This window comes from Quercus lobata, chromosome 4 (genome assembly GCF_001633185.2).
Source record: "Quercus lobata isolate SW786 chromosome 4, ValleyOak3.0 Primary Assembly, whole genome shotgun sequence".
In the NCBI taxonomy this organism is placed as follows: Eukaryota; Viridiplantae; Streptophyta; class Magnoliopsida; order Fagales; family Fagaceae; genus Quercus; species Quercus lobata.
In genome coordinates this window covers 49,691,385-49,704,526 of record NC_044907.1, presented here as the reverse complement: position 1 = coordinate 49,704,526, position 13,142 = coordinate 49,691,385, and the positions used below count along the sequence as shown (strand labels likewise).

Here is a 13,142-nt window from a genome sequence, read left to right as displayed (position 1 = left end):
GCAGGTGCTACTAGTCACCCTCTCTTGCTGTCAAGTACTGTAAAATCAGCGAGTGTTAACAAGTTTTACATGTATCAGTATTATCACCAAAATGTAGCTGATGATCCACGTGTCAGTTGCCCACAATGCCAATACTTGATGTCTGTTAATGTACCATATATATTTCTCCAACTATGGCAAAAGAAGCATTGTTCAATGATGAGGGTAGTTACGTGAAAGGGGTGGTGACTTGTGTGGTGATGGATGACTTGGTAGTGAAGCCTATGTCTACTACATCCAATATTACTTTGCTCCAGAAGTTCAATGTCAAGGAAATCGGTGCACTTGAGGAGAGGGTTGTTCATTTGGGCATGGATGAGGTATGGTATGGTTCATTTTGATCTGAGGCATGTAACATTCTTTTTTTCTTTATTATGTTTTATCTTTTTCTGCTCAGCGAGAAAGTTAGAATTGCCATTTTATTGCTAGGGTCTGAAGCTGCTGCAAGCCTGTTTGCAGTCCAAGACAGTTTTAACGAGTGTGTTCCTTGGGATGATAGGAACACTATACAAGTAAATGATGAATATTACGTTATCAAGAAAATATTTGCTTCAAATATTCAAAGGTGCTTAATTACCTATGATGTGCAAAACAACACATTTTATAGCATTGCAATCAATAATATAAAAAATAATTATATGCCTAAGTAAAAACAATTTAATATTTGTTGATTTACTCAAGCAATAGGTTCATATTATTAATTAGATTAATTTTAACAATTTACATTTCCGCTTTTTCTAATAACATGTCATATAATTGAAGTTGATTCTTAGAAAATATTTCAAAATGCACTGCTAAAAGGAACTCCTTTAGCAGTTAGTCAGAGAACAAATGTCCTGCTCATAACGGTGATAAAATTGGAGACTTTGTAAGGAAACATATACTGTGTTTGGTGAAGAGAAACATCATCCAGAGTGGCTAGTGCATAATACACACTGTATTCCAAGCTGGAATTGGAATTGGTAGCCTGCAAGATCCCTCAGTTCATTGCCCAGTTGCTTGTGAGTTGTAAATTTTTATCTTTGTTATGCTTAGAGTTCAGTGGTAATGCCTAAGAGAGTTATAGATGTACTTTTTGGTTAGAGAAGTGGTTTTTGGAATGCAGCCCCTCTTTGCTTATGCCTTATGTGCACAATTTGGTGAACTAAGTTCACTTAGAGCCTATAGTGTCACTGTATGCAAATGGACTATAGTATACTCAAACACAGAATCAATGTAACAGTGAAGAATTGGTGAGAAATTGGTGGTGATCAGATGATTTTATTGACCGTATCAAGAATAGGTAACAGTATGCTTCAAAAAAAAAAAAAAAAAGGATGAAGAAGAATAGTTAAGAGCATAGTTGTCAAAATCTCGATCTAAATCCTACGATTTTACAATCTCACCTGCCCAAATTGATCCGGATCTTTTGGGAATCTTTGCGATCGTTTAGGATCGGTAGGATCGTACGATTATGATGATCTCAAACAATCTTGGTTTCTTATAATCTTCTTTAACTTGATAGAAGGCTCAGTTGAACCCAAATGAAAAATAAAATCTCAATAGACCAAGTTTTTCGACTCTAATGTAAAGAGAGTGTTAGTTTGACCCAAATAAAAAATATCTCAATAAAGTGTCATGTTTTGAGCTTTTTGGCCTCTTTAAATAATGCTTACAAGTAGATGTAATGATGTATGATAATTATATCAATGAATGTATAATTTATGTGATTATTTAATATACCAATGTGTATTTTTTGTTTTTTTCTCAAATAATATAAGATCTTATGATCCACGATCCAATCCTATAATCCACGATCCTACCTACCTCTCATGAACCTACGTAGGATCCCGATTTTGACAACCTTGGTTAAGAATATAGCAATGCCCTGGATGCAGAAATCTAAAGTGGGTTTAACAATAAATGTTGAACTAGTTGGAAACCTAGAAACACCAAACTGTCTGGTCTCTTGCTCGTGAACCATCCAACCAAGTCTGATGCACATGCACCCAGCTGAAACCATCTGGTAGCTCAGCCTGATGAAACCCAGAAATCACAAATAATACATTAATAATTACCATGGTATTGCTCTTTCCAATGTAATCAAGTAGTAAATTAGAAGGGAGTCAAAGGATAGTAATATATTTCAAGGAAGAGCTATGCTAGTGCCACATAAAGTGGCACAACTTGTGCCACAACTCGCCTACTTGGCGAGTTGTGAATGGTAGAGGGGTGTCCCCACATGGACCCACTATCTCTACCATTCACAACTCGCCACGTGGGCGAGTTGTAGCACAAGTTGTGGCACTTTATGTGGCACAAGCATAACTCCTCAAGGAATGAGAAGAACCGATTTATGGTAATACCTTTAAGCTCATTAAGACTGTTGTCACATAGCACTGTAGCTCAATCCCTATAAGAACAACCAACAATTTAGCAATAGACACAAGTGAGAGAAAATGCAAAGATTTTATAAACTCTCTTTACTATAAAGAGCTTCATGCAGAAGTTTTCAATTTATGCTCTTTTCACACAAAAATTCCCATGAAGCTCTTCATCTTTATTTTTGCTTAGCAAAATTAAGAATCTAAATAAAAAGGTCAATTAAGCAATATGATTGTAAGATGACATCAACAAGTTTCTTTTCTTAATTTATCTCATCCATGATCCACGCTCTCTTCTTTCTCCATCTGTGTGCATTGCTCTCTCTCTCACTCTCTCTTGCTGCAATAGATTTCCCTATCTTATCACACACACAGGCTTCTGCCTTTTCAAATGAAAAAAGGAAGAGAAAGATGTAAAATAACATTGGTTGAAGTAGTGAAAAGAATATATTAATTAAAGAGGTGACAACAGAGTACGATTTTGGATAAGATAGAAAAGAGGAAATAGTACATGTTGAGGAACCATAGCTGACCTCAAAGTTTTGGGAATACAGCTTTATTGTTGATGTTGTAGTAAAGCCTTTTTTTTTTTGGAGAAAAAGGAGAGCCCTATGAGAAATATTCAAAAATTAACCAATCCTTTAAAGAAGTTTTGGTTCTTGTGGTTGTCCAATCTTTCAAAATAAAATAAGAAACACAGACCACTTATTTAAAGCTGTATGCATATTATCTAACGAATAGGACAATTTCAGAGGCCTGCAATGAACCTCACTGCTACAAAGTCACCCAGGTGATGAAACCCAACCAGATGCCTATGGGAACTCATTATCCCCTTGCTAGGAAAAGTAAAGAAGAAAGAAAACCAACCTATCACTTGTTTGGAACCACTAGAGCCTTTAGCTGTGGTTAAAGACTCGTCAGTAGCCATTCCAATTTGGCTAATTTAGCTCTTTAATACAACTGTAGCCAGTCTACTGTACTGCATATGACAAAACTCCAAGCAAGGACAAGAAAATCTACTAATAATGAAGCCATTTCGCTGCTCATGGCTTACAGTACTTGAAAAAGTCATTTTGCTTTATTTTCTTCTACAACAGTGATGCATAAAGATGCTGCAATAAGATTTTTTTTTTCCTTCTCTTTGATAAGCAACAAGAACTCATAAGACTTCTGTAGAGAATAAGAATAGAATAGGTTGCCCTATAAAATTACAAACTAAGCTCTAGAAATTCTATAAAATCTACAAAAGAAAGAATAGAAACAGTGCCAAAAGAACTCAACCACTCATACAAAGAATGGAAATATTGACTTCACCTCAAAAGCAGACAGCTCATCATGTTAAATAAGTGGTTATTCCTCTCTCTCTCTCCAAATTATCCACATAAGGCATAAATGAGCTGCACATCAGATGGAGCAACTCCTATACTTTCCAACAAAAGCATGCATCAATCACCCTCTGTAGCATTCCCAATGGACTCCAAAAAACATTAAAGACAAAAGACCATATATCCTTTGCCAAATCCTTTGCACATACAACACCAACCCAATAGGATGATATTTCTTTTGGGAAAAATTGTCCGCACAAAAATTCTTACCTAATGTTGCTGACCCCCTAAAAAAAAAACCTTCTTTGTGGATTTTGCTACCCCAGATACTCCTCCAAGGGAACTGCAAACCAATAGAAATACTCAATACCTCAGAACAAGAACAAACATTGAACTTGCCACTGCAGTTCAGCTTCCACCACAGTCAGTTAGGCCCTTCTCCAACAGGAATTTAGAAAGACATAGACCAAAGCAAGAGAGAATCAGCTGACTCCAATTCCAATACATGAAAGACATGAATAAAATTGAGATTCTGAGGAATTCCCCAACTTGCATAGCACTTAAACTGCATGGATTCATCTTTGTCCTCTGCTATCAATAACAAATTTGGAAACACTTCCTTTAAGGCCATGTCAATTTTTAACTAAACTCTTAGTGAAAATGATATACTGGATTTAGTAGTTTGAGGCTTGATTCATATAATGTCAATGGTTGAAGTTAGCAACCTGGATAATGATGTGTATGTGTTGCATTGCTATTGCATAAGTGCTTTGTTTCACATATTCTAGAAAAATAAAATATTAAATATTCAAAAAGACAATGAACAACTTAGATTGATGAATAATCAAGATGGTTTCAGAACAAAGGTACTTGTAACAATTGCCATTCATTTCATCCCAACAATAACAAAACTACTGAAAAGGATAGATGATAGTTGGTGCCCTTATTTATCAATTTTTTCCTACAGTAGTAAAGAACAAAAGAAAGAAAAAAATTTCATCACTGATAAAGTTGGAGTTATTCTAGTCCTAAGCCAATAGAGAATTTAGACTGCCACCTGAGATACGAAAAGCAAATCTCTATTTGAGGATAAATTTTGCAGGAAGTATAGACATGCCTCAGCCAAATTTATTATCTACTTTATGTACAAATGTTTCCTTAAGAAATAGAGCATTAACAATTGCAGAAATCGGAGGCTATTTTTGGGAGTTTAGACAACAATTTGGAGCTTGAATGGTCTAGGACAGCATGGTCAGGCTCAGTTATGATTAGGATCAGAATCTGCATTGAGTTCAACCATGGACAGAATGAAGGAATTCTTCATATAGAGTGGGCTATTACAGGACTGAACTAGGCTGAGCATAGCCCAGTCCATCCCTAAAGATGTAAAGTAGAATACAAACTAAGAGTTCAAATATCAATATCAATTATGTTCATCAAGAAAATCTCACCAGATAACTCCCACTTATGAAACTTCACCAACCATATGTCTGAACCAATTTGTGCAGAAGATATTCGATCCACCCATACCCGAAATTGGTGTCCCTGCATGTCCCCATACAATTTTGCCATAGAATCTATACACTGGTGGAAAGGTTTCTCACCTCCAGAGGGATGGACAAAAATACCCAATGGACACTAGAGGAAAGGAGGGAAAAAAAAAGTAAGAGCAAAGTAGCAATTAAATTGTTGTTTTTAGCAAATTCTATCAAATTGCAATGACCGAAAAGGTATGCAAGGTAAGAATTGACTGCATGTATATGAAATAGTTTCTAAAAATTGATTATGCTTGGATTCTTCAATCAAAAAATGCTTATGTTTCCTTCTGTGTTCTTATCATTATTTTTTTATTAATTTATAGAAGAGGTAGAGAAACAACTAATAAGTTTATATTCACCATGGTTATTAATTATGAAGGTTCAATTGAACACAAATCCTATGTCTAGTGTCATGTTGTTGAGGAATAAAGAACATCATGTCTTGTCTCACTGCCTGAATCCACCTCTTTCCTTTTTGTTTTATTTGGTCCTTCCTTAGCTAATTCTCTTTATTCAATCTTCAACTCAAAAATTATTCTTCACTTTGAAATCTACATTTCTCAAATGAAGGGCTTCAAAATGGCTTTCGCCAGGCTATATTTTTGCTTCTACTGCATTGTTTAATAAAATAATGTAGAATAATACCAGATTACACTTACAAATACTGACTTTAGATTTTGCACGTACTGCTCAGACTTCTCAACTTCTGCACGTCGCCATCTCTCATAAAACAAATAATACTTCACTACTTCATGACTAGGACTAAAAATGTCTACTTTGCATTTTTGAAAGTCTCTAATATCTCTTGGAGATACATTTGGTCCCAGACAAAAATTACCAATGGCTTGTATGATCCCAGCTGCACATCTCTCAGTGGCATGAATTATATTAGGATTATTCTTGGCATTTTGTGTATACCACTGCAACAATTCTTCCTGTGCATTGCTAACCTGCATATTCAATAATAAGTGGCACTTGATATCACAATTATCAATTTGGAACTAGGATGACATAAAACAAGCACATGATAAACTAAACATGCTTATCAGACTACAAACCATCACACCATAGACTTCAGGAACGCTGTACAGTTCGGCATCATTTCCGGAGTCACCACAAACAAGAGTATGCATAGGCACTTTTCCATCAACTTTGAAATTTTTAAGCAGATATGCAAGAGCCTGCCCTTTGCCAGCACCTTGTGGTAATATATCCAATGCAATCCCGCTGCTATAAATTATTTTTACATCTAACTGGGCAAGAACAAATCAAGATTAGATGAATATGTATTCAAGAATAAATAAGAAGCTTTAGTAACAAACACATCAAGAAAAATTAAAAAAAGGCCATCAATGCATGAATGAAAGAGATAATCCTCAAAATCCTTGAGCATATAAGTAGCATTAAAAGAGATTGTTAATGTTCTAGCAATATGGTTTAGATCAACAGGCATATCCTTACACCATGTTCCTCCAGACGTTTAGGGAGAACATTGATTATTTCCCAGGCCTTAGCCTTCTCCACGTAAAAGCTAACTTTGTGTGGTCGTTGCTGCTTTTCCGACTGCAATAAACGCATAAAATTTTAAGTATGAAAACTCATCACAAATATTCGATTGTCTCAAATCGTAAATACATTCCTATTTTTGTCATAATAATTGTATAACACAATATCCAAAAGTCTTAAGCACACAGTCCATATTAAGGCCAAGGCAACTACCAAAGTCTATTAGCAAGAAAATGTACCTGGGGAGTAAGTTCTGGAAACTTGGCCGTTTCCTGTGTGACTATGTCTCTGTTCCACTTCTGGTTCAGATATTGTGTCCAGGCAGTGTCTGGTACCATTGATTCACCATATGCAATCTCAGTTCCCACTGACATTATGGTTATATCAGGGGTCAACAAGGGTTTCTTATTCCTCAACTTCTTGTAACTTGTAGGTGACCTTCCCGTTGAGAACACAAGCAAAGAATCATGACGGTAATAGGCTTCCCATAATGCATTAAATCTAAGAAGAGAGAGGTTATCCAGATCATCATGATCAACCTGCATCACAAACACTTATCCAATTGAATCACTAGAAGGATAGCACGAAGATATCAATAAAAAATTATAAACAAATTAACAGGAAATCTACCATTGTAGAATCAAGATCTGAAACTATCATGAGACGGGCAGAACCATTGAGGCAATCCATATGTACTCTATTTCCTAAATCCTGCATAGAAATCAGGTAAATTGCCTGATACTTGATAATGTTCATAACATGAGCATTTGAAAATTCTCCATTTCAATAAAAAGAAAAAATGGGAGCTCAAATTTGAAACTTGGTGGTAATTGGGGGCTCAGTCCATATCCCTGAGTGTTGCTTTTGATTTCCATGGTATCAATAACTAAAAATACACACACACACACACATATATATATATATATATATAAAGTTGAAATAAAAATGGCCCAGCATAAGGTGTTTCATAGAATTCATTCTCTTTTTGTGCTGAGTTTGCATACTTTGCTAAATACTGTGCATTGATAATGACAATTACAATCATAACAATGATAATGATGACAACGTATCTGATGGTGACGGATGATATTATGACAATGGAGATGAACATGACAATGTTTGTGATGGTGATAACCACGGGCTTATAACAGTGACTGCAACTGTTGAAGGATAACTATATCCCTGATTCCAAGACCATTAAGTCAATGGTACAGATTATTCCTAAAGATAGTATCTCAATGATGTATGACAGTGATGATGAAGAAATAATGTTGACAACAGCATATCCCTAAAGGCAATGGTTATGAGTAGTGATGAAAACAACGATAAGAGTAATTGCAACTTTGCAAGGAGAGAATGGCCATGCATGATGTATGCCAATCTTAGATTATTTGCAAATTTTTTTGAATCAAAATGGAAAAGGCAATTCCAGAATTAGTGTTTTCACATATCACAATTAAGAGAACTAAAATTGCAGCACCACCCATAAAAGGTCACTTTTGTCTTATTGTTCCATTGATGAAATGAATGGAGACCAACAAGAAACTGATATCATCACTCTGTGCTAGCAATCCCAAGCATCTTAAGACCCATCCCAAGTCAAGAGCCTCGTAATTCAACTGTTTGGCACCTCTTGATGTTTCCAAGGGAGACATACTATTGAATTATCCCAAAAAAAAAAAAAAAAACCGCATATCTGCTATTTAGTTTAGTAGCTTATGCTCTTACTAGAAAAAAAATAAGTCAAAAGACAACAAATACATGGCTCATCATCAGTAAAATCACACCCATCTTTTCTTTCTTTTTTTTATGAAAAAAAAAAAAAAAGGCACCCATTACTCTACCTTCAGTGTCTTGATTCCTCTTATCTTTCTATAATGAGTTGCTGCCCTTGACAGTAACATTTGACAATACTTTGGCGTAAAAGTTATAGCATATATCAATTAACAGTTAAAACAAAGTTATAAATATTTTATTACAATTAATTTGTACATATGCAAACCACTTTTTTTCATCAGAGACATATGAGAGAACAAAGTGAAAATAGATATTACAATTAGCAAAGATAAGATATGAAAAAAAAAAAAAGGGAACTGAGAGTATGTACCGGTTGAAATACGCGTATCGACTGAAACAGGCTTTATCTTTTGAGGCAAAATGGAAGTTGGGATTATGTGCATCGATTGAATGAGTGGAACAAAACATTTTCAACTATTTCAACCGGAATAAACTATACGCAACAAAAGAATGGAGTATCCAAGGGGGAATTGACCACAGATAAATGTCCAATAAGCAAGTTTCTAGGCTAGAAAGATAAATCGTAAAACTAATCCCCTAAATTTCTTCAAATTTCATTTCAATTTTTTAATTTTGTTTTTGTTCATTTCAGTCTTCCAACCTTTAAGTTTATTCAATTAAGGCTTTTCTATCAATTTTTTTATATTTTTTTATATGTTGTGGTTAATTTTTCAATTTTATAAATTTTTCTTCCAATTTTTTAAATTAAAAATAAAATTCAGATTGAAAAATATTTTCTAGATTTTTTTTTTCAAAAATTTTTAACAAAAGTTATTGGAAAGGTCTTAATTAAATAAATCTGAAACCTAAAGGACTAAAATGAATAAAAATAAAGTTAAATGACTGAAATGAAATCTGAAGAAAGTTAGAAAGTCAGTTTTGCATTTTAGTCAAAATTATATATTCACTATTAGCACAGACAGGAGAACAAGACAAAGTGAAAATGTTAGGCTCAAATTAAAAATAAATAAAAAAATCTGGTCACCTAAGATTTGTTGTGAAATTATTGTAATATTTTGCACTGTTTTAAAACCTAGACTTGACAGGCCAATAGGGTTAACCTCTAAATTTCAGTTTTTTTTAACATTAATAATCAGTTCTAAAAATCAAACACGGGTCAAACCTATTTTCTAATTCCTTTAAGTTCTAAGATTACTAATCGTTCTTTCAACTCCCCGTGTTTCAAACACCCCATTAGAAAGTTAAGCACCAACCAATAGGCTAGGCCACTGGTTTGATTTTCAAGGGTTTGAAATTATTATATTTTACTTTTATTTGACCACCGGTACAATTGGTAGGTGACTGCTGAGACTTTCACTACATCTCAGGTTCAAGTTCTCACGAGGACTGTAATTGCAATTTCTAGAAGCCCTAGAAACCAATAGAGCCTAGGGTGTGTGTGGATTCGGAGTTTCCGAGCTCCAATTTGAGTTGGTGGTATCCATGGACTTACGCAACTGTACCGTGGGGCGTGGGACAATGACTCCCACACGCGAGTCTCCTTTTTTTATTCTCAAAAAAAAAAAAAAAAATTATTTTTATTTGAAGTATTTTAAAGATTTGCTTAGGTTGAATAATTACATGCAATAGTAAGTTCCACACGTCATCATTTAATTGAGGTCAACTAGCACGTGTCAGTTTAATGCGTTACTAAATGGAAACATCAACAAAAAATTGACGACGGGGCTAATGCTCTTCAAACGTGCGTTTTGCAATATGTCATTTATTACAATCGAAAGACTGCAAAATCCCAAATATGTTGAAATGTTGGTAATCGAAATGTTTCTAAAAATTTTGTTCCAGTTACTTGCTAATTTGATTACATCTTTGATAAAAATAGTTATTAATTTACAAATATTAGGGTAGGATGGGATTCTTTGCCAAAATTGTTTTAATTTACCAAGTATAAGGTGGGGTTCTGGAACATCTGGTCAACTATACTCTAAAAAGACATGAGATTTGTAAAGGTTGGGTGGATCCATGTGAATATGAAATCAAGTTTTTTTACATGAATATGGAAAGCAATATAGCACTGGAATTGGGTATTGGATATCAATTTGACTTTTGGGGCTTACAAGAGTTGATTTTTTTCCTCAAATCCTTCATGCTAAAAAGTATCATGAATTGCCTCTAGATTTAAAGGACTTACTTCAATTATTGGCATATACTGACTCTGCTAATTGGAAGGTCATAATTGATCATCTTTTATTGTGAAATTAGTTGAAACAGGTCAATTATATATATGAAAGATTAAATGATTATAAATATCGAAGTAACACACAAGTGTGGCAAAGGATTAATCATGTCACGAATCATGTAGAGCAAGAATAGGATAAGTATTTCTTAGTACTAACTAACACAAATATGTGAGGTTTTTTAGAGCATTGTTCATAAATGTGCATGAAAGAATCGTGATAATGGACAATATGTCATTTACAATCGAAGAAATAGAAAATTTTCAAATATGTTGAAATGTTGGTAACCGAGATGTTTATAAAAATTTTGTTCTAGTTATTTGCCGATTTGATTACAGCTTTGATGAAATAGTTATTAATTTACAACGTATAGAATAGGATGGGACTTTGCCAAAATTTTTATTGATTTACAAAGTATAGGATGGAGTTCTGGAACATCTGGTCAGCTATGCTTTAAAGATGTATGAGATTTGTATAGTGGAGAGGATCCATATGAATATGAAGTGAAGCTTTTGGACACAAATATGAAAAACGATATAGCACTAGGTTGGGTATTATATATGTTTTGGGACTTATAAGAATTGATTTTTCCTTAAATCCTTCTAGCTGAAAAGTATCTTGAATTATCTCTAGATTTCAAAAACTTGCTCAAATTATTGACATCTGTTGACTCTGCCAATTGGAAGGTTATAGTTGATCGTCCTTCATTGTGGAGGAAGGTGGGGACGATCCATATGAAGTGAAGCTTTTAGACATGAATATAAAAAGCCATATATTGTGATATCATTTTGACTTTTGGGGCTTACATGAGTTGATTTTTTTTTTCTCAAATACTTCCCGCTGAAAAGTTTCTTGAATTGCTTTTAGATTTAAATAACTTACTTCAATTATTGGCATCTACTTGCCCTACTAATTGGGAGATGATCATCCTTCATTTCTGAATTAGCATAAACGGGTCAATTATATACATGAAACATAAAATATTATAAATATCAATGAAAGATGAAATGATTACAAATGTCCAAGAACACGTGCGGTAGAGGATTAATCATGTTTTTTTTTTTTTTGGTAAGAATTAATCATGTTATGAATCATATAGAGTAAGAATATGATAATTATATTATTAATACTGACTAACATAGATTTGTGAGATGTGAGATTTTTTTAGGGTATTGTTCATGTGCATAAAAGAAATCAAGATAATGGACATTATGTCATTTACAATCGAAGGGTACAAAAGTTCCAAATATGTTGAAATGTTGGTAACCGAGATGTTTCTCAGATTTTTGTTCCCGTTACTTGCTGATTTGATTACATTTTATATATATTATTATTAACTAGGTTGTAATCTCATACATATGCATAGATAAACTTAAAAGATATGCATTAAGACGAATAGTATAATTCCTATATATATAATTTAAATACTATTAATAGTCATTCTTATATTTTGTTAACTCTTTAAAAATTCTTGTAAGAATATTATTAGGTACAAAATGTAAATTGTTCATATTTTTTATTTTATCTTATTTATTTATTTTTAATTTTTGATATTGTGAAGTACTTTTTTTTTTCTTTTTTACGGTTCATTAATTCTAGACTCTTTAGTTTTTGTACTCAATAATTCATCTAGATGAATATTTATGATGTGGTGCCACATTTGACTCCAAAATTAAGAAATAATTAAAATCTCTAAAAATAAATAATTTAGGACACATAACACAAAATTAGACTTCAATTGTAAGATTCAATTGGATTTTATCTAAGTTTTGTCTATTAAAATATATATAGATTTACAAAGTATAGGGTAGGATGAAGCTATTTTCCAAAATTGTTATCGATTTACAAAGTATAAGATGGGCTCTAAAACATCTATTCAACTATATTCTAAAGAGGCATGAGATTGTCATTGATATTTAAAGTAGAGGATGGACTCTACACATCTGGTCAACATATGCATAGATAAACTTAAAAGATATGCATTAAGACGAATAGTATAATTCCTATATATATAATTTAAATACTATTAATAGTCATTCTTATATTTTGTTAACTCTTTAAAAATTCTTGTAAGAATATTATTAGGTACAAAATGTAAATTGTTCATATTTTTTATTTTATCTTATTTATTTATTTTTAATTTTTGATATTGTGAAGTACTTTTTTTTTCTTTTTTACGGTTCATTAATTCTAGACTCTTTAGTTTTTGTACTCAATAATTCATCTAGATGAATATTTATGATGTGGTGCTACATTTGACTCCAAAATTAAGAAATAATTAAAATCTCTAAAAATAAATAATTTAGGACACATAACACAAAATTAGACTTCAATTGTAGGATTCAATTGGATTTTATCTAAGTTTTGTCTATTAAAATA

The 13,142-nt window shown here is 33.0% G+C and overlaps 1 protein-coding gene across 5 annotated transcripts; it reads right to left on the bottom strand.

Annotated features, from left to right (window-relative positions):
- Nucleotides 1–1,719: 1,719 nt before the first annotated feature.
- LOC115986604 (sucrose-phosphatase 2-like) lies at nt 1,720–9,073 on the bottom strand. 5 transcript variants are annotated; one of them, XM_031109796.1, is made up of 9 exons: nt 8,879–9,073; nt 7,402–7,482; nt 7,011–7,310; nt 6,727–6,828; nt 6,324–6,518; nt 5,925–6,215; nt 5,179–5,365; nt 2,385–2,431; nt 1,720–2,054 (listed from the first exon to the last, which is right to left on the bottom strand). In XM_031109796.1, the coding sequence occupies exons 2-9, from the start codon at nt 7,459–7,461 to the stop codon at nt 1,962–1,964; spliced, it is 1,275 nt and encodes a 424-aa protein (XP_030965656.1). In that variant the 5' UTR covers nt 7,462–7,482; nt 8,879–9,073; the 3' UTR covers nt 1,720–1,961. The 5 variants fall into 5 exon arrangements, with proteins under 5 accessions (XP_030965656.1, XP_030965654.1, XP_030965657.1 ...); XM_031109794.1 differs by lacking the exon at nt 8,879–9,073 and adding an exon at nt 8,616–8,751; XM_031109797.1 differs by lacking the exons at nt 1,720–2,054; nt 8,879–9,073 and adding exons at nt 3,998–4,070; nt 8,616–8,760.
- Between the last annotated feature and the right edge of the window lie 4,069 nt (nt 9,074–13,142).

Bases quoted from the DNA above. Each gene is read 5' to 3' on its own strand.
- LOC115986604 (XM_031109794.1), bottom strand. From the start codon at position 8,675: ATGTTACTGTCAAGGGCAGCAACTCATTATAGAAAGATAAGAGGAATC. The intron at 2,432-5,178 runs GTGAGATTTTCT...TTGTTCTTATAG, and splicing joins TCATAAGTGGGAGTTATCTG to GGATTGAGCTACAGTGCTAT. The intron at 2,055-2,384 runs GTATTACCATAA...GGGTTTCATCAG, and splicing joins CAGTCTTAATGAGCTTAAAG to GCTGAGCTACCAGATGGTTT.